This window comes from Hyla sarda, chromosome 3 (assembly GCF_029499605.1).
Source record: "Hyla sarda isolate aHylSar1 chromosome 3, aHylSar1.hap1, whole genome shotgun sequence".
In the NCBI taxonomy this organism is placed as follows: Eukaryota; Metazoa; Chordata; class Amphibia; order Anura; family Hylidae; genus Hyla; species Hyla sarda.
Window position 1 is genome coordinate 434,963,803 of NC_079191.1, and position 26,301 is coordinate 434,990,103.

Consider the following 26,301-nt stretch of genomic DNA (forward strand, 5'->3'; position numbering starts at 1 on the left):
AGTAGGAGTAGCCCCAGTTGAGTCCAGTGCTAGTCGCTGTGGTGTAAGCTGAGCATCAGTGTGGTAAAGGTGTACAGTGTGTTGTGTGCTCTCAGATCAAGTCTACTTTCTCCGGTCATTCTGCAAGGATCACCCGTACGTTGGAAGTTCATGCCCTGGCGGAGGAAGCTACAAGACCTTGACAGAACCCGAGCTACCAGAATGAATCATCTACTCTCACAAGTCAGTATCAGTTCATTGGGTGAAAGCACCACAAGTCCCAGTAAGGAAACAGGGCTCCCATGGGGTTATGCTGCATCCTCTCGCTCTGCACCATACTGTGAGTGTAAAACCATCTGCACCCTGCTCAGTAAAGACAGTTATCCGTAACCGCACGTCAGTGTCTGGCCCAGGAGAAGCTGTCTCAAACCACGGACCGTGTACAGGATAACAGTGTCCTGGCGTCAAGAAGTGATAAGTAGTGTTGCTCGCGAATATCCACAATTGGAATTTTAATTGCGAATGTCGCGTATTCGCGAATATAGCACTATATATGCGTAATTATGAATATTCTTTTTTTCGCATATGCGAAATGGTATGCGTATATGCGAAAATGTATGCGCATATTCACGAATATTGAGTTCTCCCTTATTTAATGGTATAGAGAACTGTGACTATTGCATTAACTCTGACTTTTTGCCCATTGAAACCAATAGGCCCATTGTGGTCTATGGGGATCTCACAGCATGTAAACTAGTAAGCTAAGCAGGACCTTGGCAGCACAGTGGATGGGAGACCTCCACAGGTTTTAGTTGCGGGGTGGGGCAGAATGTTACAGTGTTGTGGTTTAACTTTACTTTCCTGGAAAAGCTGCTGAGTTGCCCATAGCAACCAACTGCACAACTCTTCCTCTACACTAGTTTTTGATGAATCTCCCCCATAGAGGGAGATTTATCAAAACCTGTCCAGAGGAAAAGTTTCTGAGTTGCCCATAGCAACCAATCAGATCGCTTCCTTCATTTTGCAGAGGCTTTGTGAAAAATGAAAGAAGCAATCTGGTTGGTTGCTATGGGCAACTCAGCAGCATTTCCAGGAAAGTAAAGTTAAACCACAACACTGTAAAACTCTGTCCCACCCTGGGACTTGAACCTGTGGTGGTCTCCCATCCACTGTGCTGCCAAAACGGTCCTGCTGTGAGATCCCCATAGACCGCAATGGGCCTATTGATTTCAATGGGCAAAAAAAAAAAATCAGAGTTAAAGGGGTACTCCGGTGAAAACCTTTTTTCTTTTAAATCAACTGGTGGCAGAAAGTTAAACGTATTTGTAAATTACTTCTATTAAAAAAAAAAAAAAACATAATCCTTCCTGTACTTATTAGCTGCTGAATACTACAGAGGAAATTCTTTTCTTTTTGGAATGCTCTCTGATGACATCACGAGCACAGTTCTCTCTGCTGACGCTATTATAATGCTTTATTTATTGTTTTCCTTAGTGGGATTTGAACCCAAGTCCCCAGCACTGCAAGTCAGCAGTGCTAACCACTTAGCCAACATGCTGTCCTTAGCATACATTATGCTATGCATGGTTGCTAAAATGGACAGATGTCAGCAGAGAGCACTGTGGTCGTGAGGTCATCAGTGTTCCAAAAAGAAAGGAATTTCCTCTGTAGCATTCAGCAGCTAATAAGGACTGGAAAGATTAAGATTTTTTAATAGAAGTAATTTACAAATCTGTCACCAGTTGATTTAAAAGAAAAAAGGTTTTCACCGGAGTACCACTTTAATGTAGTTTTCACAGTTCCCTATACCATTTAAGAAGGGAGGGCTCAATATTCGCAAATATGCGCATATATTTTCGCATATGCGGAAAAAGAACGAATATGTGAATGAATATGCGAATTTCGCGAATATTCGCAAAATATTGCGAATTCGAATATGGCCTATGCCGCTCATCACTAGTGAGATTTCCCCACACCACCCGTGGTACCACATAATGCCGCCAATAGAGTCAGTAAACACTACCACAATGGCTGCTCTCTTGGTTTTCTTTTGTAAAGTCCCTCACGGGCATACTAAAGGAAGAAAAAATTATTTTATCACTAAAAAGAAAGTCCTGGATTTTCCATCTGTCAGATTTCGGAGAGATCCACGTCTAGGTCTAGATTTAAAGGACTTGGAATTACGGGACCTAGAAGACAAAAAGAACAATTCAATCAGAGGCAAGGTTTAGGCCAGTGGTCTGCAAACTCCAGCTGTTGCAAAACCACCACTCCCAGCATGTCCAGACAGCCAACGGCTGTTTGGGAGTGGTGGTGTTGCAACAGCTGGAGGTCCACAGTTTGGAGCCCACTGGTTTAGGCTATGTTCCTACACAGAGAAGAAACATAAATGGACACATTTTGCACCTTTTTGGACCTTGGCAATAGTTATCCTAGACGAATGGTCCTCTTAAGCCTTTAGCTTCTTCCTATCCTCCATTGTAGCCTCATTCTCCACCACCGCCTCCTCCCTCTTAACTCTTGGGTACCCTTCCAACATAGGACCACAGAAGTCACATTCACCATAGTCCCCACCGTCATGAGATAGCTGACCACAATCTCGGCAGATCTTCTCGAAAGGACAATACCCGGAGGATGAGAGCTTCTTCCGGAAGCTCGGCTGCCCAGGATACACCAAATACCCTCTCGTACCCGCAATGTTAAAGTTTGCAGGAGGGTGCATTATACCTGCAGCACAAGCAGGGTCAACTTTCGGGCGAACCCACAACTTGTACTTCCCGTTAAATATGCCCCAGCGGTTCTTTTGCTTCACCCCACCGCGTACGGAATCACAGTATTCTTCCAGGTAAGTCATCACCACCTCGATGTCCGCAAACGGGTTGAACAGGTGGACGATCATGGGCCTCTCCCGCAAGCCGAACAAAGGGAAGAACTTGATGTGTTTCAATACGGGGCCCCTCTTGTTGTTCTGTAAACAGTCAAGAAAATGGCGGCATCGGTCCTCCTGGTGGAAGGTGATGTCATATAGACCCCGCTTGGGAAAATCCTGGAGGCAGAAAACCTCAGACCTGTCAATCCCGGCCAAACCTTCAAGGACATCAAAAACGACAAATGTCAGGCCAAGGGAGTCTTTCTTGGCAGGGTCTACAAGGAGGCGTATGGTGTTCTTAATATCAGACATCTTGGGTGTAAATGAACCAAAAATAAATACTTCTCAACCACTCCCAATACAATGACCCTTTATATAACAAATTCTGGAGTCATGTGACCAGCACACCTGGGATCATACTTGGGATCACCTGAGCTGCATCATGAGGGTAGGAAGACGATGTGGGGGAGATTTATCAAACCCTGTATAGAGGAAGAGCGGTGCAGTTGCCCATAGCAACCAATCAGATTGCTTCTTTCTTTTTACAGAGGTCCATTTACAAATGAAAGAAGCGATCTGATTGGTTGCTATGGGCAACTTCACCGCTCTTCCTCTATACAGGGTTTGATAAATCTCCCCTCCCCCCCATGGAGCCTGGGACTAGATAGGCAAGGTTCACACTTGTTTTTGTCTCTGCTGCACTGTTTCCAGTAGTGTAGGTTCATACTGCGTTCCTGCCCCCATTAGGGTACAGACCTACTGAGGGAGATTTATCAAAACCTGTGTAAAGGAGGAATGGTGCAGTTGCCCATAGCAACCAATCAGATAGCTTTATTTCAATTTTGCAAAGGCTTCTGTGAATGAAAGAAGCAATCTGATTGGTTGCTATGGGCAACTGCACTATTCTTTCTGTACACAGGTTTTGAAAAATCCCCCCCCCCCTCTATGCTTCTGCCCCCATTAATCGTATCCATCAGCATCCCTCCGAAAACAGGGTGCTGACATATACTGTTGGCAAAAGCAGCAGACCCCATTCACTTGAATGGACGAATGGAGTAACCCCTAGTGACTCAGTTTAGGACGTATCCACTGCAGGAATGCAGTGTGAACCTAGCCTTACAGATCCGTTTTTTTTTTATAGGGAACACAATAGCGTTATTGTCCAAATTTTGCATATAGCTAAATTCAAGGGGTACTCCGGTGGAAAACTCTTTTTTTTTTTTTTTAATGGACTGGTGCCAGAAAGTTAAACAGATTTGTAAATTAATAATATAAAGTAGAAAAAAGATGGTGGCTATGGCACCTAACGGTCTATTAAAAAAATGCAATGAATAGAACTATAAGAGGTCCCACAATTATCCAAGAAAGTGTATAGTGGTAGTCCATATACATGAAAAATGTCCTGCGTAACAGTGGTGCCTGGACAGAATAAATGCAGTACAAAAAATACCAGTAATAAAGAAAAGGGGTCCGTTAACTCACAGTAAGGATGGGTTCACACTACGTTTTCTCCCATACGGGAGCGCATACGGCAGGGGGGAGCTAAAACCTCGCGCTCCCGTATGTCACCGTATGCGCTCCCGTGTGTCATTCATTTCAATGAGCCGGCCGGAGTGAAACGTTTTTGCGCCGTATGCGCTTTTCCCCCGGACCTAAAACTGTGGTCAACCACGGTTTGAGGTCCGGTCCGGCCGGCTCATTGAAATGAATGACACACGGGAGCGCATACGAAGGCATACGGGAGCGCGAGGTTTTAGCTCCCCCCTGCCGTATGCGCTCCCGTATGGGAGAAAACGTAGTGTGAACCCACCCTTAGACGCTAGCTGCTAATCGACACGAGGTCCGTCCATGGGGCAGGAGAAAGTGAGGGAAGCTCAGGAGGCGATTAACTGGTTGATTTCGTGCACATGCACTTCATCCGGCCTCTGAGGCCGGATGAAGTGCATGTGCACGAAATCAACCGGTTAAAGGAGTAGTCCAGTGGTGACTCAGTGGTGAGCAACTTATCCCCTATCTTAAGGATAGGGGATAAGTTGCAGATCGCGGGGGGTCCGACCGCTGGGGCCCCCTGCGATCTCCTGTACGGAGCCCCGAGAGCCCACGGGAAGGGGGCGTGTCGACCTCCGCACGAGGCGGCGGCCGACACGCCCCCTCAATACAACTCTATGGCAGAGCCGAAGCGCTGCCTTCGGCAATCTCCGGCTCTGCCATTGAGATGTATTGAGGGGGCATGTCGGCCGCCGCCTCGTGCGGGGGTCGACACCCGCTATCTCGGCGGAGAGCCGGGGCCCCGTACAGAGAGATCGCAGGGGGCCCCAGCGGTCGGACCCCCCGCGATGTCAAACTTATCCCCTATCCTTAGGATAGGGGATACGTTTTTCACCACTGGACTACCCCTTTAATCGCCTCCTGAGCTTCCCTCACTTTCTCCTGCCCCATGGACGGACCTCGTGTCGATTAGCAGCTAGCGTCTTACTGTGAGTTGCCGGACCCCTTTTCTTTATTACTGGTATGTAGATTTGTAAATTACTTCTATTAAAAAAAATCTTAATCCTTTCAGTACTTTTTAGCAGTTGTTTGCTACAGAGGAAAATCTTTATTTATTTATTTTATTTTTTGTCTTGTCCACAGTGCTCTCTGCTGACACCTGATGCCCGTATCAGGAACTGTCCAAAGCAGGAGAAAATCCCCATTGCAAACCTATGCTGCTCTGGACAGTTCCTGACACGGACAGAGGTGTCAGCAGAGAGCACTGTGGACAAGACAAAAAAGAAATTCAAAAAGTAAAAAATTTCCTCTGTAGCATACAGCTGCTAAAAAGTACTGGAAGGATTAAGATTTTTTTAATAGAAGTAATTTACAAATTAACTTTCTGGCACCAGTTCATTTAAAAAAAAAAAAAAGTTTTCCACCGGAGTACCCAAGTAAGGGGTATTCCAGGAATTTTTTTTTTCTATATCAACTGGTTTCAGAAAGTTAAACAGATTTGTAAATTACTTCTATTAAAAAATCTTAGTCCTTTCAATAATTATCAGCTGCTGAAGTTGAGTTGTTGTTTTCTGTCTGGCAACAGTGCTCTCTGCTGACATCTCTGCTTGTCTCGGGAACTGCACAGATTAGAAGAGGTTTTGCTATGGGGATTTGCTTCTAAACTGGGCGGTTCCCGAGACAGGTGTCCTCAGAGAGCACTTAGACAGAAAAGAACAACTCAACTTCAGCAGCTGATAAGTACTGGAAGGATGAAGAATTTTTAATAGAAGTAATATACAAATCTGTTTAACTTTCTGGAGCCAGTTGATACATAAAAAAAAAAGTTTTTTCCTGGAAAACCCCTTTAAGGACATCAAAGGTGAAAGTACATACTGATGTGCTGGGACTTAGCTCGCATCATGCACGGCAGGTCCCGGCTACTATCAGCAGCCAGGGACGCGCCATAATGGCGGACATCAGCAATCGCACTTATGTCCGCCATTAACCCCTCATATGACATTAAAAAATAACAAGTTGTGTGGAAACTTCTAATAAAAGTTAATCTGGGATTGGTTGCTATGGACAACAAAGATAAAACAGGTCTCAAGCAAGGAAAGTCAGGAACAAGCGCTGTAGAATCTTCAGATTTATTGGAGGTTAAAGCACAGAGCAGGATAAGAACACATACCATAGCACTGCTGTTTCCGCGTGTCGCTATGTGTTTTTATCCTGCTCTGTGTTTTAACCTCCAATAAATCTGACGATTCTACAGCGCTGGTTCCTGCCCTTCCTTGCTTGTCATTTGTGGATATTGCCGTGCGCTTGCATTAGGAGAAGCTGACCTTTCCTTCTGTTGTCTTCATAAAACAGGTCTGCTCCATTTGTGGTGGCCCAGTACGGGATCATGTTTCCTCCGTACCTTCCCTGACCTGTCAGGCAGTATCCCTCAATGTCCCCAGGGCCCCCTGCAGTTGTTTTCCCCTTATAAATAGGTTATGTATTATATTGTGTATTGTACCTTTAATAAATGTACCATGTGATTGTTACCCAGGAAGTACTAGTGACCAGCTGACCCCATCAGGGCTGTTTGAAGGAATTTGGGGGCCCCAAGCAAAATGGACATGGAGGCCCCCCCCCCTTGATGTTCATGCACGTCACGCTCTAGGGCCGGCATCAGGACGTAGTAACGCCGGCCCTTGAATTCTGGGAGCACGACGTGAGCGAATGTCGATACGAGGCCCCCACATTAGGTGCAGCACAGTTCCCCCCCCACGTTAGGTGCAGCACAGTTCCCCCCACGTTAGGTGCGGCACAGTTCCCCCCACATTAGGTGCGGAACAGTTCCCCCCACGTTAGGTGCGGCGCAGTTCCCCCCACGTTAAGTGCGGCACAGTTCCCCCCCCCACGTTTGGTGCAGCAGAGTTCCCCCCCACGTTTGGTGCAGCAGAGTTCCCCCCACATTAGGTGCAGCAGAGTTCCCCCCACATTAGGTGCAGCAGAGTTCTCCCCACATTAGGCTAGCAGTGTTCCCCCACATTAGGTGCAGTATAGTTCCGCCACATTAGGTGCAGTATAGTTCCCCCACATTAGGTGCAGTATAGTTCCCCACATTAGGTGCAGTATTGTTCCCCCACATTAGGTGCAGTATAGTTTTCCCCACATTAGGTGCAGTATAGTTCCCCCACATTAGGTGCAGTATAGTCCCCCACATTATGTGCAGTATAGTTCCCCACATTAGGTGCAGTATAGCTCCCCAAATTAGGTGCAGTAGAGTCCACCACATTAGGTGCAGTATAGCTCCCCCACATTAGGCAGTATAGTTCCCCACATTAGGTGCTGTACATTTCCCCCACATTAGGCTGTAGTTCCGCCACATTAGGTGCAGTATAGTTCCCCCACATTAGGTGCAGTATAGTTCCCCACATTAGGTGCAGTATTGTTCCCCCACATTAGGTGCAGTATACTTTTCCCCACATTAGGTGCAGTATAGTTCCCCCACATTAGGTGCAGTATAGTCCCCCACATTATGTGCAGTATAGTTCCCCACATTAGGTGCAGCATAGCTCCCCAAATTAGGTGCAGTAGAGTCCACCACATTAGGTGCAGTATAGCTCCCCCACATTAGGCAGTATAGTTCCCCACATTAGGTGCTGTACATTTCCCCCACATTAGGCTGTAGTTCCCCCACATTAGGTGCAGTATAGTTCCCCACATTAGGTGCAGTATAGTTCTCCACATTAGGTGCAGTATAGTTCTCTCCACATTAGGTTGCAGTATAGTTTTCCACATTAGGTGCAGTATAGTTCTCCCCACATTAGGCTATAGTTCCCCCACATTAGGTGCAGTATAGTACCCCCACATTAGGTGCAGTATAGTTCTCCACATTAGGTGCAGTATAGTTCCCCACATTAGGTGCAGTATAGTTCCCCACATTAGGTGCAGTATAGTTCCCCCACATTAGGTGCAGTATAGTTCTCCACATTAGGTGCAGTATAGTTCCCCCGCATTAGGTGCAGTATAGTTCCCCCACATTAGGTGCAGTATAGTTCTCCACATTAGGTGCAGTATAGTTCTCCCCACATTAGGTTGCAGTATAGTTCTCCACATTGGGTGCAGTATAGTTCTCCCCACATTAGGCTATAGTTCCCCCACATTAGGTGCAGTATAGTTCTCCCCACATTAGGCTATAGTTCCCCCACATTAGGTGCAGTATAGTACCCCCACATTAGGTGCAGTATAGTTCACCCCACATTAGGTGCAGTATAGTTCCCCCACATTAGGTGCAGTATAGTTCTCCACATTAGGTTGGCAGTATAGTTTACCCCACATTAGGTGCAGTATAGTTCTCCACATTAGGTTGGCATTATAGTTCTCCACATTAGGTTGGCAGTATAGTTTACCCCACATTAGGTGCAGTATAGTTCCCCACATTAGGTGCAGTATTGTTCCCCCACATTAGGTGCAGTATACTTTTCCCCACATTAGGTGCAGTATAGTTCCCCCACATTAGGTGCAGTATAGTCCCCCACATTATGTGCAGTATAGTTCCCCACATTAGGTGCAGCATAGCTCCCCAAATTAGGTGCAGTAGAGTCCACCACATTAGGTGCAGTATAGCTCCCCCACATTAGGCAGTATAGTTCCCCACATTAGGTGCTGTACATTTCCCCCACATTAGGCTGTAGTTCCCCCACATTAGGTGCAGTATAGTTCCCCACATTAGGTGCAGTATAGTTCTCCACATTAGGTGCAGTATAGTTCTCTCCACATTAGGTTGCAGTATAGTTTTCCACATTAGGTGCAGTATAGTTCTCCCCACATTAGGCTATAGTTCCCCCACATTAGGTGCAGTATAGTACCCCCACATTAGGTGCAGTATAGTTCTCCACATTAGGTGCAGTATAGTTCCCCACATTAGGTGCAGTATAGTTCCCCACATTAGGTGCAGTATAGTTCCCCCACATTAGGTGCAGTATAGTTCTCCACATTAGGTGCAGTATAGTTCCCCCGCATTAGGTGCAGTATAGTTCCCCCACATTAGGTGCAGTATAGTTCTCCACATTAGGTGCAGTATAGTTCTCCCCACATTAGGTTGCAGTATAGTTCTCCACATTGGGTGCAGTATAGTTCTCCCCACATTAGGCTATAGTTCCCCCACATTAGGTGCAGTATAGTTCTCCCCACATTAGGCTATAGTTCCCCCACATTAGGTGCAGTATAGTACCCCCACATTAGGTGCAGTATAGTTCACCCCACATTAGGTGCAGTATAGTTCCCCCACATTAGGTGCAGTATAGTTCTCCACATTAGGTTGGCAGTATAGTTTACCCCACATTAGGTGCAGTATAGTTCTCCACATTAGGTTGGCATTATAGTTCTCCACATTAGGTTGGCAGTATAGTTTACCCAACATTAGGTGCAGTATAGTTCCCCCACATTAGGTGCAGTATAGTTCCCCCACATTAGGGGCAGTATGGTCTCCACATTAGGTGCAGTATGTTCCCCCACAGACATACAGCCTCCAGCCATACAGTGTATGGCTGGAGGCTGTATGGCTGTTTACTGCCCTACTTCAGTGCTCCGACCACTGGTCGGAGCACTGAAGCTGATGTGCCGCTGGTCACTTACCATGCTGGCCAGCGCATGTCCTGTTCGCTGCTCCACTTCTCCGCGTTGCTTTCCAATGGGCGCACGCACGGACGTCCCGCCGTGCGCTACCTCCCGGCGGTCCCTGCGAGGGCCGAGAGGGTTAACAGGGGCATGGTATGTCCTTAATAGGGATGTTCTTAATAGTGATGGGGAAATTTATCTGGGGGGTTGGGGGCAATTGCCCCGTTCCCCCCCCCCCCCGATCCGCCACTGCATGCATTATATACACACACACAACACACTGTACACATTACATACTGTACATGCATCAAACACACACACTGTACACATTACATACTGTACATGCATCATACACACACACACATACTGTACACATTACATACTGTACATGCATCATACACACATACTGTACACATTACATACTGTACATGCATCATACACACACATACTGTACACATTACATACTGTACATGCATCATACACACACATACTGTACACATTACATACTGTACATGCATCATACACACACACTGTACACATTACATACTGTACATGCATTATACACACACACATATACTGTACACATTACATACTGTACACACATCATACACACACACATATACTGTACACATTACATACTGTACATGCATCATACACACATACTGTACACATTACATACTGTACATGCATCATACACACACACATACTGTACACATTACATACTGTACATGCATCATACACACACACATACTGTACACATTACATACTGTACATGCTTCATACACACACAGATCAGTGTTTCCCAACCAGGATGCCTACAGAGGATGCAAAACTACAGCCTTTGGCTGTCCGGGCATGCTGGGAGTTGTAGTTTTGCAACAACTGGAGGCACCCTGGTTGGGAAACACTGATATAGATACACACATGCACTTTACATATAGTCATCCACAGAAGTAACACACACACACACACAGGCACAGTACATAGACATACACATATGTACACACATATATATATCCACACACACGCTTATACACACATATATATATATATATATATATATATATATATCCACACACCTGCTTCTACACATATATATCTATATATCCAAACACACGCACAGGCTTATACACATATATATACAGCAGGGACACCTACTGTAGTCAGGCCCCATTTTGTACACAGCCTCTGCGGTCTCCTTTCCTCACAGCTCTGTGCTCCCCTCCCTCCTCCACCTACTCCTGCTCAGACGGCTGAAGGCTGAGAGAAGAGTCCGGGGCTGAGGGAAGATACCAAGTGCAGCGGGGGTGGGGGGAGCGTGATTGTGGTGAGGTGAGAAGAACTCCAAAGCTGCAAGTGAGTTTATTTAAAAAAAAATGTCAGGCATTTGTCCGGCCCTGGTGATGGGTGGAATTGCACCGTTGCTACAGGACGGGCAAGCACTGGCTCTGCTCGGGGCCCCCCAGCCAGCTCGGGGCCCCAAGCAATTGCTTGGTTTGCCTATCCTGTAGCGATGGGCCTGGACCCCATATATGTATCAAGTAATAAAGACTTGGAAAAACAAATATCCACACTCACCACAGGATACACAACTCGATGCTCCTCATACCGGGAACGACCGGGGACTTAGGCAGCAGACTTGCATGGTGCTCAGAGGCAAACAATCGGTGCTTTCGCACTAGTTAGTGCTTCATCCGGCCTCCTAGGAGGTGCTTGGTACATTGATATCTGCTATATATTGTATCCTAGCACCGCCATCAACTCATGTACTGGATAGGAAGACTGTCCGACTAGCCACTATTACTCCGCACTTGACTATACTACATTGCAATACTGAGCCGTGCCATCTCTTCATCTACGAGTTGTATGACCCCATATATACCCTGGGTGGACCTAGCATCACTCTCTTTGAGCTCTGATCTCTCTTTATGCTGAGGTCCAGTCTTGTCAAGTTATGCCTATAGTGTGTGTCCAGAGGAGTGGAAGCCTCAAGTCAAGTCTGCTGCAAGTCCCAGCAAACCTGCGAGGTCTCTGTGTGGTGACCCACGGTGTATGGTGGGACCACGGGGTGTAGCGGTGTAGGTGGAGGGGCAAGATGGTATTAACCCCCTGGGCAAGGTGTTGCTAACCCCCAATGTTCGTGACGCCAGAGTGGTTTTTGGGTACCGGAACCACACGAACTGTATCTACGCTATTCCAATGGCTAGGTAGTGAAAGGAGAGTCCACAACCAGTTATGGTTGAACGGAGGCTTTACTGAGTTCAGATAGATGGTAATATCTTCACAGCTAAGCCAGATTCCCAGAAAGGTGGTCAGGAACACAGAAGAACCTCGCACCTTGCTGGGACCAATTAGACTTGTAATTGACTTTAGATAATTATCTTGAGGCTAGACTTTAGATTGGACTTGACTATGGGTAGTGACAGCAGACATAGACTTTTGACTATGACTGGAATGAATGCAGCTTTGCGGTCTCAGTAAAGAAGAGTCTCAGAGAAGAGGGAGAATTGTAATGGCCGCCCCCTTATATGGGGGGGGGGGGGGGCTGAGCCAAAGCCCATTGGACAAGCTGCAGGTCATAGGTTAAGCTGGGGGTCTCTGGGTAAAATCATGTGACAACATAACATAACATGTGACATTCCACTGGTCCTTCAGACATCTCACAGGTCCTTTAGACTAGCTATACATTAGGACACTGTCTACAATCCCATTATAATAAAGGACATTACAGGAACAGCAGGGGAGACACTGCAGGAGAGCCCCCAGATCACTGAGGGACTCAACCTGTCAGGGCCTTAGAGTAGTGTAGAACCATGTTCTGTACTGGGACATTACATCTGTGTCACTGGTCACTTTCTTGGGCCCTGGCTGTACGGCATAGACTGTGACAACTGTCTACCCTCAGTAAAGCTACCGTTGTCTGTAACTTGGTGTCGGTGCCTAGCCCAGGATCCAGCTGTATACCTTTTGGGTGGTTAAGGTTAAACCACGCCCTAGTGTCATGAAAACAAGGGGTTAAAACCATCTGCCCCTAGGGTAACAACATATATCCTGCACCACACCCCGCCGCCACCACCAAAACTTTTGGTGTCACAAACAGGATATGGGTGTGTACCATATGCCACATGTCCTCCCCATGGTCTGAACTGTGTCCAGTATTGTCTGCAAGAAAATCGCATGTCGATGTGAGTAAAGTTCGTGCCAGAAAGTGTACGAGACTTTGTCTGTGGAAAGTGTTTTACTCTAGGCGCTTGTGAAATAGAGGGGGAGGTGAAGAAAAGACTGCTATCGAGGAAAACTCTGAAGTTGTGAACATTATGTGCAAAATTCATACTGAAGCAATGTTACGTGCCAAGATGTCTGCCGTCATACTTGAAAGGGTTAATCTGTTGGAAGAAAAGCACGCGAAAGGATACCGCCATGGCCAGCATCCCGCTGCCGGGTGTGGAAGTCAAGTCGCAGTTCCTAGTCCCAAGTGGAACTTGAAAGGTCCGCCCCTGGTTGCTAGGGGGGGGGCAGATGAAGAGGATGTACAGCCGAGTCACTTCAAGTCCTAGGCCCTGCTGATGACGAAGTTCTGGCCGGCGGCCATTTTGCTGGAGACGCGGAGCGAATAGAAGCGGAGCGGAGCTTGACCTCTTCAGTCTTGCAGAAGTTCCTGGTGAGAGCAAGAAGATGGCGGATGCGCAGCAGACTATGCGAGTAGAGAGTCCCAAGATGGCGTCGGAGACCTGGAGTGTCGCCGCGGCCAAAGCACACATGTTCCAGGAGTTAGTGGACCGTCTTCAGAAGATGTCCCTTGGGGCCGAGGAGGCCTGCTATCAAGTCCCGCTGCCCGAGGACGACGGAGACTGGCCTGCAAACCCGGCGGAAGGTACGCCGAAGTCTTCAAGAGAGCCTGTCACCCCACCACCCGACCTGGGGATCCTGGACGGAGATCTACACGGAGGAGTCGGAATTAATTCCCTTGGCCAAGGCCACGTTTTCTACCCCTCCATCTACCCACAGTCCAGAGCCAGTGCCCCAGGTCAAACAGCCAACAGCATGGCCCCAGTCACCACCGCTACCCAAGTGGTTATTCAGCGATGAACCAGCATTAGTCCAGTTCATGAGGGACCATCTCCTACCCCTGCCCGGGAAGTCCCATCCTCCCGTCCAAGCAGCCCAGGCTGAAAAGGCCAAAACATGAGGTCGAAGTGGCTGCCATAATGGAAGAGTTAAGGGTGCAGAGGAGAAGGAAGTATGGCCCTAAAGTTATGCCGTATGAAGTATGACAAGTCCAGCAACAGGACACGAAGAGCCTTGAGGCCTTATCAGAAGGCTAGAACAAACCCAAGAGGGAGAGCCACCTCTAGAATGGCGAAGAGCTACAGTCGTCAAGTTTGACGGAGTGAGGGGGTATGGCACATTTATGGACTGCCACCATGGTGTTACTATTCTATCCAGGAGAGCGGAGAAGAGAGACTACCTCCTTTCACCTCTACACTCCCTAGAGAGCGGGGAGATTGTAGAATACACCCCTGTAAAGAGCCTGCGAGGGGAATGGGCAGCAGCTACCACCAGGTCCAAGAATTCTACGCAAATCCCCTTCGCTTGTTTCCCTTCTGAAGATTGGGACTCTATCCATTTGGTCTCCTGCCGCCAAGCTTCAAGGGGAAGGTCGTCCAAGAGGAATGGTATCCTTAGTCACCTGCGATAGACCCCAGATATCTCTATCAAGGGTCTTCCACAGATATGCCCAGGTCTACTCCTGTGGTCAAGGAGGTTTGGCCTAACCAATGGGCACCAACTAAAGCACCTCAGCCTACTCCTACTGAGGAGGAGGTTTGGCCGTCCCAATAGGCACCTACACGTGATCCCCCAGTGGCGCAAGCTGCTGCTGTTCAAGTGGTGGTCACCATGAGCCCGACCATCACTGAATCCAGTTTGTCCCATGTGTCGAGGGATGCTCATGTCAGCCCCATGGAGGGGGCACAGTCTCGTGGTCCTAGGTACATGGCTTAGCCTAGGAAGCAAGGTGGCCGTCGAGGTTGGGATTGAAAGTTGCCAGGCCTCAGTAAAGATTACTACTGTTGAGTTGTGGGACTAACTGTGTTCAGAAATTATTGTTGCTTAAGGTTTTGAAACATTTAAGAAAAGTGCCTGACGGACTTGTCAAGAAGTTCACTTGTAATTACCTGCGTAAGTGTTCCTGCCCGGCTTTTAGCCGTGGCCTTTTACTGAGAACTCCAAAAAGTACCTGAACTGTAGAGCGTTGCAAAGAAAGTCTGTATATATCAAAGTAATATATTTTGTCTATAATTTTAGCACAAGTTAAAAAAAATATATGTTGGTATACTGTAATAAAATGTGTATAATATGTTTGTACAGAAATGGCTAAAGTGTACAGTGTCCTTATCCAGGTCAACCCAAGGACAACTCCCAGCGAGGTACAAAGATTAACTCTCGATAAAATAAATAAAAGTTATGTACCACACATAGTCCAGTATAGTCAGTACACTATTGCTAAATTAGTCTAGTTCAATGTCCATGTCTAGATTAGGACTGTAGCTTTGTATATTTTCCAGTCCACCCATGTCTATAGCAAGTATGTCTATTGTTTTCTCCTGTCCCAGTGTGCAGGATACTTTGCTGGTCAGAAGCTATTCCTGACATTTGCGTCGGAGTCTTTATTGCCCCCGTGCCTAGCCCAGGATCCAACGGTATACCTTTGGGTGGTTAAGGCTAAACCACGCCCTGGCGTCGCGAACACAAGGAGTTAATACCATCTGCCCCTAGGGTAACAACATCTGCACCCTGAACCCCCTCCCCCGCTATCACATAATGTGATTTGGATGGATGGACGGCGTCTTGGGTGAACATGAGGAGAGAAGACACCCGCCAACCGTCCACAGACTGAACCATTCCATTCATGGGGGGGGGGGGGGACACACTCTTTGAGCTGGCTTTACATATAGACATCATGTCGTCCTTTACCTATGCTCATGAACCAACATGTTTCTTCTTGAGAGAAGTGTTACAGTAGGGTGAGGAATACCTCCCAACCCCCCTAATAAAGTTTCTACCCCCTTCCACTCCCGATACATTGAATTAATTCGTTAACTGGGTAATAAATACATGGAACAGGACGCTGGATATATCTACAAATGCTCAAGGGCCTGTATGACATGTGTGAACATGTGATCGGTGTGGGAGGAGTCACGGACTGTGCTGAGCTTCTGTGGTAGTTAGGATCAGTTCACACTATGTTACTGCTCCCATTAGTCTTATCCATCGGCATCCAATCAAAAATGGAATGGCCATAAAAGTGAATGGGGTCCGCGGCAGTTTACAGTCTACATCGAAATCCCATTTTTGGTGGGATGTTGACGTCAGCATCTGTTTTCAGGGGGATGTTGACGCATACGATTAACGGGGGCCAAAAGGTAGTGTGCTCCGACCCATAGGGTCAGAACACACACTAAGTCTTTTCCCCCGTTAATCGTATGCATCCCGCAAAAATGGGATGCTGACGTATACTGTTAACGGCCGCAGCGCACCCCATTTCATTCTATGGCCGAAAGAAGTCACCTAGTCACTCCTTTCGGGACGTGTGCGCTATTTCAAAAGCCCAACAGTCCCTGTCATGAGTGCCCTTAAAATAGCGCACATGTCCCAAACAGAGTCACTAGGGGTGACTCCATTCGGCAGCAGAATTAAATGGGGTCCGTTGCGCCCGTTAACAGGATATGTCAGCAACCCGTTTTCGGCAGGATGCCGACTGATACGATTTACGGGGGCCAAAACGTAGTGTGATCTGTAATGAGGAGCGTCATTCTGCCCCTTTGTCCCCCTCCCTTTTTGTGGCTCCGTCCTCACATCCACAACCATTGAAGATATTTTTTCTTTAGAGTCGGTGTACACTACGTTACTGCTCCCGTTAGGCTAGGTTCACACTATGGGGGAGATTTATCAAAACCTGTGTAGAGCAAAGGTGGTGCAGTTGTCCATAGCAACCAATCAGATCGCTTCTTTTTATTTTTAAAATAGGCCTCTGAAAAAATGAAAGAAGTGATCTGATTGGTTGCTATGGGAAACTGCACCACTCTTCCTCTACGCAGGTTTAGATAAATCTCCCTTTATGTTCTTGCCCCATTAATCGTATCTGTAGGTACCCCCACTGAAAAAAACTGATTTTTTACATATACTGTTAATGGGAGCAGCGGACCCATTCACTTCTATGGCCTAACGGAGTCACCCCTAGTGATTCTTTTGGGACATTTGCACCATTTTAAAGGTACAACAGCCCACATCAAAATAGCGCATAAAATAGCGCATACGTCACAAAATAAGTCACCAGGTGACTCCGTTCAGCCATAGATGTGAATGGAGTCCGCTGCTCTCATTACCAGTATGTTTCCACATTTTCGGCAGCACACCGACAGATACGATTAATGCGGGTAGAAACATAGTATGAACTGAGCCTTATATTATATAAAAAACTGACCATAACTTAACCATAACCATAACGGATCATTTTTTTCTGCAGTACACAATAGCGCAGTGACAGTGTTTCTGCATACAGCAATGGGACCATGATGGATACGATTAAGGCAGGGTGGAATTTACAAAAAAGTGACGTAGATAAGTGTTTTTTCTCCGCCTTTATTTGGGGTGATGCTTTGATGTCATTGTTCCATAGTGTCTCACTGCATTTGGTTGCTATGCTGCAATGGCACCAAACCACTGCCTCCAAAAAAGTGTGGAAACAAATCACGCAACAACTATACCCCCCCCCCAGTGAAACATTATCTTGATGTGTGCCGTAAGTTTCTCAGGTGTGGTCTGCCTTGGTGTGGATTTGCGCCATGGCAGATCTCCTTGCGCCAAAAAAATGCAACAACGTAAAAAAGACGTAGGTAGTAGATTCATGCCCACTGCAAAAGGCCAAACCGAAAGTGTTCTAAACCAGAGCACTTTAGAGGTTGTGCTTTAAATCATAAGTCGCAATGTGTTGGCGCAAAATGTGTGAGAAATATAGAACAAAGACAGCTTCCAGAAAGAATAATAAATCCCCCCTGTTCACCCCAGAGATTCCTTGCCATCTTTAGGGATGGCAATGCATTCCACGTGGTCCCAGCACTGGCTATTGTCACTGACTAAACTTAGAATTCCGGTCCAGAGATTTTGTTTGTGAGAACCCAGCCTCATAGTTTTGTGTTGGTTTATGAGAAGACTCCGGTCCCGGGAGATGTCAGCCAGGCCGGGTTATGGGGGGATTCTGTATGATCCCAGGTGCGCTGGTCACATGATCCTCCCCCATTACTACCTATATAAAGGGGCTCATAGAGTCTGGGCTGTCAGATTGATCATTGTGTCCGGTGAGGAGCAGAGGAATCACATAACACCATGGCTCTATCAGATGCTGAGAAGGCAGCTTTGGTCTCTGTGTTTGAGGAGATAAAACCTAAATTTCAGGATGCTGGAGGTGAAGCCATGGACAGGTGAGGGGTTTTTCCCTCTTATGGTGATGGATCAGGTATTGGTGTATGATCACATGGGGTGTGGGTTTCATGTCCCCTTTAGTTTCTTATGAATACCCCATGATGTATGGGTGTTACCTGGTTAGCTGTCTGAAGGCTAAAACTTAAAGGGGTACTGTGCCCCTAGCATGGTACACCCCTTTCCAAAGAATAGGGGGGGGGGGGTCTGGCTACTGGGACCCCTATGACTGCTGGGCTGGTGCTGTGGTTTTTATGAACATGGAAGTCTGGGCCTTCTGTTTGTCATGTTCCTCCATTCATGTCTATGGAAGGGTGTGTGATGGCTGGGATTGCAGCAGTCGGACCCCAATGATCAGACAACATTTCCCCCTATCCTCTGGATAGGGGACAACATGTCTTGGGGTTGGAGTACCCTTTTTAAATAGTTAAAAAAAACATGGGATCTAGAAAATGAGTGCTCTTCCTTTTCCCAATATTAGACACACATGGGAATTTATTAAAAAAAAAAAAAAAAAAAATTTCTGGTATACAAAAAAACATCATCTTCATGCCTACTCTTGCAGAAGTACTGTACTATAAATTATTCCAGAAATCTGCCTAAATAACTAAAATGTAAAGTGCCTGTTACATTAAAAATTATATATAAAATATATAATTTTTTAATCTCTTTTAATGTAACAGGCACTTTACATTTTTTAGTTATTTAGGCAGGTTTCTGGAAATATAAAAATGTGTGATTTCCTAAAGTGTTAACTGTTTGGGGTTTGAGTGTTCAGATCCTAACCAACTAGCTGGGAAAATGCAGCTGACCAAGATGGTCCTATTGACTTACATTAGGTTGTTGTGTGCAGAACACTGAAACCCTGACTGACCATTTCTGACAAGTCTCTACAGCAAGTAAAAACTTAGTTAGTGCCCATTTAAAGCATTTTGGGTGACTTCTCAGGATAGGCCTCCCTGTGTGTATACATCAGGAGCTAAACAACAAAACCCCAAAATGAGGTACTAGGGTCAATCTACTCACAACAATTTTAGCCACCATACTTTCCTGACGAAGCTGGGGTGCCAGTGAAACGTTGGAAGGGCTGGCTAATTTTTGGTGATTTTAATAAGCAGTAGCCACCGGCTCCCAATAGGTAGGAGATTGAGCTATCAAAATGCTCACTCTGTAGTATTCAAGAGCTTATAAAAGACAAGCACAGGAGTCGAGTCCGGTGGCAACTGTGGTTTTAAAGTTAGTGGTGGTGTCATTACATCAACTTGTAGAATCACACAATTATGTATATTACAGTTTACATTTTAAACGAATTAATAAAAGGTACATTTTAAATTGGGGGGTACTTAGGTTAAGGGTTCCCCTAAAATTGTTGTGTATACATCAGGAGCGGCACTATTTCTACCAATTATGTAACTTGTATACTGTGATTCTTAGCAGACTTCTGCTGTAAAGGCTTCATTTATAATCTGCAGTTCTCCCAGAGCTGGTGGGCAAAGCTCCCTCCTCCCCTCTATAGACTTGTGTTGCAGACACAGGACAAAGTTGAACTGATTTTAACCCCTTAAGGACAATGGACGTACTCCTACGCCCCCATTTCCGAGTCCTTAAGGACCGAGGACGTAGGAGTACGTCCTGTCCATTCCCGGCCCCCCGCCGCTAGCCGGAGGGGAGCCGGTGCCCGATGCCTGCTGAAATCGTTCAGCAGGCATCGCGGCATATCGCCCAGGGGGGTCATTATGCCCCCCCGTGTCGGCGATGGCCGCAGATCGCTGGACAATTCAGTCCAGCGATCTGCGGCGATTCTGGGTCAATCGGGTCTCCAGTCAGAGACGGCCCCGAACAGCCAGAGCCTGCAGGGGTGAGGTGGCACTGGTGCCACCTCACGATCGCCCTGATTCGTCGGCCGGATTACCGGCCGACGAATCAGGGCGCCTGCTGCGGGTGTCACTCCCGCACCCGCTCCGCCCCTCTTCCGGAGGATGTGAGCGGGTGCGGGACGTGCACCCCTGGTGCTGGGGACCCCGATCCCCGGCGTTAATGTTGGGATCGGGGCCCCAGGAGCGACGGCGGCGGCGGGACTGACCTGTGCGGCGATCAAGCAGCAGCAGGAGGTGAGTGACAGCCTCCTGCTGTTGTTTAGCAACAGCTCCCAGCATGCAAAAAGGGCATGCTGGGAGCTGTAGTTTTGCAACAGCTGGAGGCACATTTTTTTGTATGGAAAAGTGTACCTTCAGCTGTTGTGTAACTACAACTCCCAGCTTGCACCAACAGCTAAAGTGCATGCTGGGAGTTGTAGTGGTGCATCTGCTGGTTGCATAACTACAACTCCCAGCATGCCTGTTGGCTGTCGGTGACTGCAGAGAGTTGTAGTTTTGCAACAGCTGAAGGCACACTAAGTTAAGTAGCAAACCAGTGTGTCTCCAGCTGTTGCATAACTACAATCCCCAGCATCCCCAGCCAAAGTAGTATGCCTCCAGCTGTTGCATAACTACAACACCCAGCATGCCCTTCCGCTGTCCGTACATGCTGGGGGTTGTAGCTTTTGCAACAGCTGAAGGCACACTGGTTGCAAAACACTGAGTTTGTTGTCAAACTCGGTGTTTCACAACCTGTGTCTCCAGCTGTTGCAAAAATGCAACTCCCAGCATGCACTGATAGACCGTACATGCTGGGAGTTGTAGTTTTGCAACAACTGGATGTCGTGAAACACCTGTAGGGTATTAAGGTTCACTTTACCCCTTTTTACGTTCCCCCAAGGGGTCTGGTTTCCAAAATGGTATGCCATGTGGTTTTTTTTTTGCGGTTCTGGCACCATAGGGGCTTCCTAAATGCGGCATGCCCCCAGAGCAAAATTTGCTTTCAAAAAGCCAAATGTGACTCCTTCTCTTCTGAGACCTGTAGTGCGCCAGCAGAGCAATTTTCACCCCCCTATGGGGTGTTTTCTGAATCGGGAGAAATTGGGCTTCAAATTTTGGGGGATATTTTCTGCTATTATCCTTTTTAAAAATGTAACATTTTTGGGAAACCAAGCATTTTAGGTAAAACATTTTTTTTTTTTTTTACATATGCAAAAGTCGTGAATCACCTGTGGGGTATTAAGGTTCACTTTACCCCTTGTTACGTTCCCTGAGGGGTCTAGTTTCCAAAATGGTATGCCATGTGGTTTTTTTTTTTTTGCTGTCCTGGCACCATAGGGGCTTCCTAAAGGTGACATGCCCCCCAAAAACAATTTGACGCTCCTTCCCTTCTGAGCCCTCTACTGCGCCCGCTGAACAATTAACATAGACATATGAGGTATGTGCTTACTCAAGAGAAATTTGGTTTCAAATACAAGTAAAAATTTGCAAAAATTCAAAAATTGGGTCTACAAGAACATGCGAGTGTAAAAAATGAAGATTGTGAATTTTCTCCTTCACTTTTCTGCTATTCCTGTGAAACACCTAAAGGGTTAATACACTTATTGAATGTCATTTTGAATACTTTGGGGGGTGTAGTTTTTATAATGGGGTCATTTATGGGGTATTTCTAATATGAAGACCCTTCAAATCCACTTCAAACCTGAACTGGTCCATGAAAAATAGCGAGTTTGAAAATTTTGTGAAAAATTTCCAAATTGCTGCTGAACTTTGAAGCCCTCTGGTGTCTTCCAAAAGTAAAAACTCATAAATTTTATGATGCAAACATAAAGTAGACATATTGTATATGTGAACCCAAAAATGTCTTATTTTGAATATCCATTTTCCTTACAAGCAGAGAGCTTCAAAGTTAGAAAAATTCAAAATTTTCATTTTTTTCATCAAATTTTGGGATTTTTCACCAAGAAAGGATGCAAGTTACCATAAAATTTTACCACTAAGTTAAAGTAGAATATGTCACGAAAAAACAATCTCAGAATCAGAATGATAAGTAAAAGCATTCCAGAGTTATTAATGTTTAAAGTGACAGTGGTCAGAATTGCAAAAAACGCTCCGGTCCTTAAGGTATAAAATGGCCTGGTCCTTAAGGGGTTAAAGGGGTACTCCATTGGAATTTATTTCAAATCAACGGTGTTATACAGATTTGTAAATTACTTCTATTTAAAGATCTTAATCCTTCCACTTAACTTCCTGTGGAGCATACAGCAGCTATATTCTTTTTAAATGTATTTTCTGCCTGACACCCCTGTCCATGTCAGAACTGTCCAGAGCAGGAGAGTTTTGCTATGGGCATTTGCTCCTATTATGGACAGTTCCTTACATGGACAGAGGTGGCAGCAGAGAGCACTGTGGTCACAAAAGAACTGCACAACTTCCTGTGGAGCATACAGCAGCTAAGTAGGAGGATTAAGATTTTTAAATAGAAGTAATTGAAAAATCTAACACTCTGGCACCAGTTGATTTGAGATTTTTTTTTTTTTTTTTTTTTTACCGGAGTACCCCTTTAAAGGGATTATCCAGCAATGGAATAAACAGCGCTAAATCTGTCCTGAGGTGGTTTTACAACCTGGCTCCTCTGACTTCAATAGAACTGAGCTGCAATACCACATCCAACCTAAATTTTCTTACTGATCCTGCATGGCCCATTTAAAACCCTAACATTTTTAATTCCTGTCTTGGTTTGTCTCCTCTCCACCAGTTACACACAGGGATTATAATGCCTTCTTTCATTCACCCCATAACTCCATCTGACCTTCGAGCTGTGACTAATCCAATTAGTACAAAAAGAGGGGGGCTCACCAAATCATACAATGGGTGCTACTGCTCAGTAAGCAAAAAACTTGCTATACAAGGGTAAGAATTACTGTAAAGAGTGCACACCACAAGATCAATATTCATATATATAACAAATTTTATTAGGTATCACATAAAAATTGCAAAAAAGACAAAAAGGGCTAAAATCACTTAAAAAGCTCTCAATCGAGCAACCTCTACAACATGGGAGAGGGGCCATGAACCCCCTTCTCACCAAAGTCCCGTCCCTCTGTGATACGATATAATGGCTCAGGTAGTGGTGCTAACTGATAAGATAATACACATGCAACATTAATCTTTTCACCAAATCAAATAAACTTAACACCAAATGAAATGAAATACACAATGTGCAAAGAAAAAAATATAGATTCATATCACCAGTGCATAGCAACCACAGAACAAAGGAGCCGAAATAGTAAATGGCGGGACGGGACCCCTAAGCCCCACGCGTTCCGTCACCGTTTGTGACTTCCTCAGGGGTGTTGTAGTCCACCTGCCCTTAGGGTCTTATATATCAGCATAATAAACCAAGTAATGCCTGTCAGGTGAGTACGTCAAGGGTCAGTCACGCTGTGTGTAGTGGAGCCGGCGTGGACTTCCACTTCCGCTATGCGTGCGTCACGAGAAGTGCAAATCATGTGACCACCTAGTGATCACATGATCTCTTCTCCTTGATATTGGCTGTCATGCGCGATAATGCCGCATCCGGCAGTAAGTGCGTCCCACGTGACCGGCCGGTCACGTGAGGCGTCATGTGATCACATGTTGTTAGAAACTTTATTGTACCTTAGCGCATGCGCACCCCGTATGTCAGGACACCAGGTAAGTACATAGCAATGTATTTAACACAGTTTAGAATCAATAATAAAACTGTAATATACATGCATGATGATGGTCGATGAACGGGCCCGTCACATGATATAGACATTGTATGTAGAATAGATAATTGGGAATAAACAGTGTGTGTGTGTATAGATAGATAGATAATACATGAAAAATATTATTACGTAAGTAATGAATAAAAAATGCACAATATATATACATATATGTATACATAAAATAATATGAAAAATAAAAAAAAATGAACAAAAAATTTAAAAATGTAATATAAATGATAAAGAATAAATGCATAAATAATGTAAAAATGAGGGATAGAAAATATATATTTATGGATAATAAGTGGATGAATAAAGAAAAGTGAATAGATATATATAGGGACATGTATGTATGTGCACGTGTACACACACACGCACACCCATGTGTGATCAGTAGTTGAAATAAATGCAAGAGTATCAAAATAATTCATACTAATGCTACATATACTCAAAGTAATAATATTTAAATTAATATAACATAAATTAACTATGCGTCTATGTGTATTATTATATATAATATGGATATTTTGATCCAAGACTAAGTGCATGATTAATAGATATTATTGTAATATATGTTTGACTACAATCATGTAGTAAAGTATGGCAGAAGGATATACACGTGTGTGTGTGTGTGTGTGTGTGTGTGGAAAACACACCCACACACATATATATATTAGTATATGTGGAAAAGTAAATAAATAAAATAATAAATTAAAATAAATTGTCAATGTAATTACTGTCAAGTCCCAATCATGATCATAATCGATATCAAACATGTGAAGGTCTTTGTCCAATATCGCATACCACCATGCATGCAATAAACACAGCTTCCGTAAATTATCAAAAATTAAATATATATCAACGATAAGGTGAAGTCACCATTGATGTTTCATACCTGGTATCTTAATCTTAATACCTGGTGATCTCTAATCCAGCCATAGACTCCAGATGGGTTTTACCCCTAAATCTCAGTAACTTCTCCCTAACTCTTCCCTTCCTTCAGTCTCTTCAAGGACCATCCAGACACAAAGTCCTACTTCAGTCATATGGACGTGACTCCCGGCAGTCTGGATCTGAAGACACATGGAGGGAAGATCATGGACGCCACTTATGATGCACTGAAGAACTACGGAAATCTTCATGAGAACTTGGCCAAACTCCGGGAGCTGCACACGACAAAGCTGAAACTCAATGTGGACACCATCAAGGTGAGGAGCGGGGAGGTTTTTCTTAGAGTTGCACAGGATTAGGGAAACATGGCCACCTATGGCAGGAAGGTTCGATGTCCATCATTGGGGACAAAATCGGAGCTTGATGGCAAACAATTGTATAGTCCTTGTTTCCCTTGTGTATTTGCTTGGAGTATCCCAGGCATGTTTACGGTAACTTTCCAAACCAAATTTTCCAAAATCTTACAGCACCTATTGGTAAAAGACCAGTATAAAGAGGATCTGCAGGTGTCTCTAGACTCCAAAAATGTGGCCCTCCAAATTTTGCAAAATCTGGAAGTCCAGTTTGGAGACCTAGGTTCTAGAGATCAGTCTGGTCCAGTAGAATTCTAGAACAGGAAGCATAGACTGTACTTGTTTCTGATCCTATGACTAGAGATGAGCAAAGTTAGTGATTCGGTTCGTCATGAACCTCACGGCTCTGCAGTTGATGACTTTATCCTGCATAAATTAGTTCAGCTTTCAGGTGCTCTGGAGGCTGGAGACTCCTCCTAGGACTGTATCCACATTTTCCAGCCCACCGGAGCACCTGAAAGCTGAACTAATTTATGCAGGATAAAGTCAGTAACTGCCGAGAGAGTTTCGCTGTAAATTCGCTAATCTCTACCGATGACCCTATAGGGGAACATGTTTCCTGACTTTAGTGGGTACTGACGGTCTATCTACTCTCCCCAGCTCCTGTGTACGTCTCTGGTGCCGGTCATAGTCAAGCATTGCTCTACAGCCGACAGCTCTGCCTGTGAGAAGTTCCTCAATGAAGTTGCTAAAAACCTGATTGAGGCCTAAATGAAGAAGCTGAAGACCAGGAGGATGTGTACCAGGAATATCTATGTTCTGTCATGATTCGTATAATAAATATTTGCTATGAGTTTGTAGACCTGGTCTCCTTGTCTTATGTGGGGCTCTCAGGATGGAAAGGAGTTGGTTGCCCGGGTTGTTCAGTGGTTAGAATAAGGGTCCTGTGATGACTCTGACAATACATCTATAGTTCTTGCCTTATCTAGAATTTTTTTTTTTTTCCCCACTACTAATGTAAAACTTAAGTTGAAAGATCTGGG

General features: G+C 45.4%; 2 protein-coding genes and 1 long non-coding RNA gene across 6 annotated transcripts in view; 1 reads left to right on the forward strand and 2 right to left on the reverse strand.

Annotated features, from left to right (window-relative positions):
* LOC130363143 (hemoglobin heart muscle subunit alpha-type-like) overlaps window positions 1-11,171 on the reverse strand; it is a 32,763-nt gene extending 21,592 nt beyond the window's left edge. The window contains exons 1-2 of the mRNA XM_056568554.1: window positions 11,087-11,171; window positions 9,947-10,049 (exon numbers count right to left, since the gene is read on the reverse strand). Of these exons, the coding sequence (XP_056424529.1) occupies window positions 9,947-9,963 (17 nt within the window). The 5' untranslated portion in view covers window positions 9,964-10,049; window positions 11,087-11,171. The remainder of the gene's footprint in view (window positions 1-9,946; window positions 10,050-11,086) is intronic.
* Window positions 1,864-4,795, reverse strand: LOC130363144 (uncharacterized). Of its 2 annotated transcripts, none has more exons than XR_008891739.1 (3): window positions 4,299-4,366; window positions 2,386-3,066; window positions 1,864-2,168 (listed from the first exon to the last, which is right to left on the reverse strand). It is a non-coding gene; the product is annotated as an uncharacterized LOC130363144 (long non-coding RNA). The 2 variants fall into 2 exon arrangements; XR_008891738.1 differs by lacking the exon at window positions 4,299-4,366 and adding an exon at window positions 4,659-4,795 and having other exon boundaries at window positions 1,865-2,168.
* Window positions 2,676-26,106, forward strand: LOC130363142 (hemoglobin heart muscle subunit alpha-type-like). 3 transcript variants are annotated; one of them, XM_056568545.1, is made up of 4 exons: window positions 16,127-16,151; window positions 23,024-23,178; window positions 25,018-25,222; window positions 25,919-26,106. In XM_056568545.1, exons 2-4 carry the CDS (start codon window positions 23,042-23,044, stop codon window positions 26,027-26,029), a joined length of 453 nt encoding a protein of 150 aa, XP_056424520.1. In that variant the 5' UTR covers window positions 16,127-16,151; window positions 23,024-23,041; the 3' UTR covers window positions 26,030-26,106. The 3 variants fall into 3 exon arrangements, with proteins under 3 accessions (XP_056424519.1, XP_056424521.1, XP_056424520.1); XM_056568544.1 differs by lacking the exons at window positions 16,127-16,151; window positions 23,024-23,178 and adding an exon at window positions 2,676-2,824; XM_056568546.1 differs by lacking the exon at window positions 23,024-23,178 and having other exon boundaries at window positions 16,079-16,151.
* The last annotated feature ends 195 nt before the right edge of the window (window positions 26,107-26,301 follow it).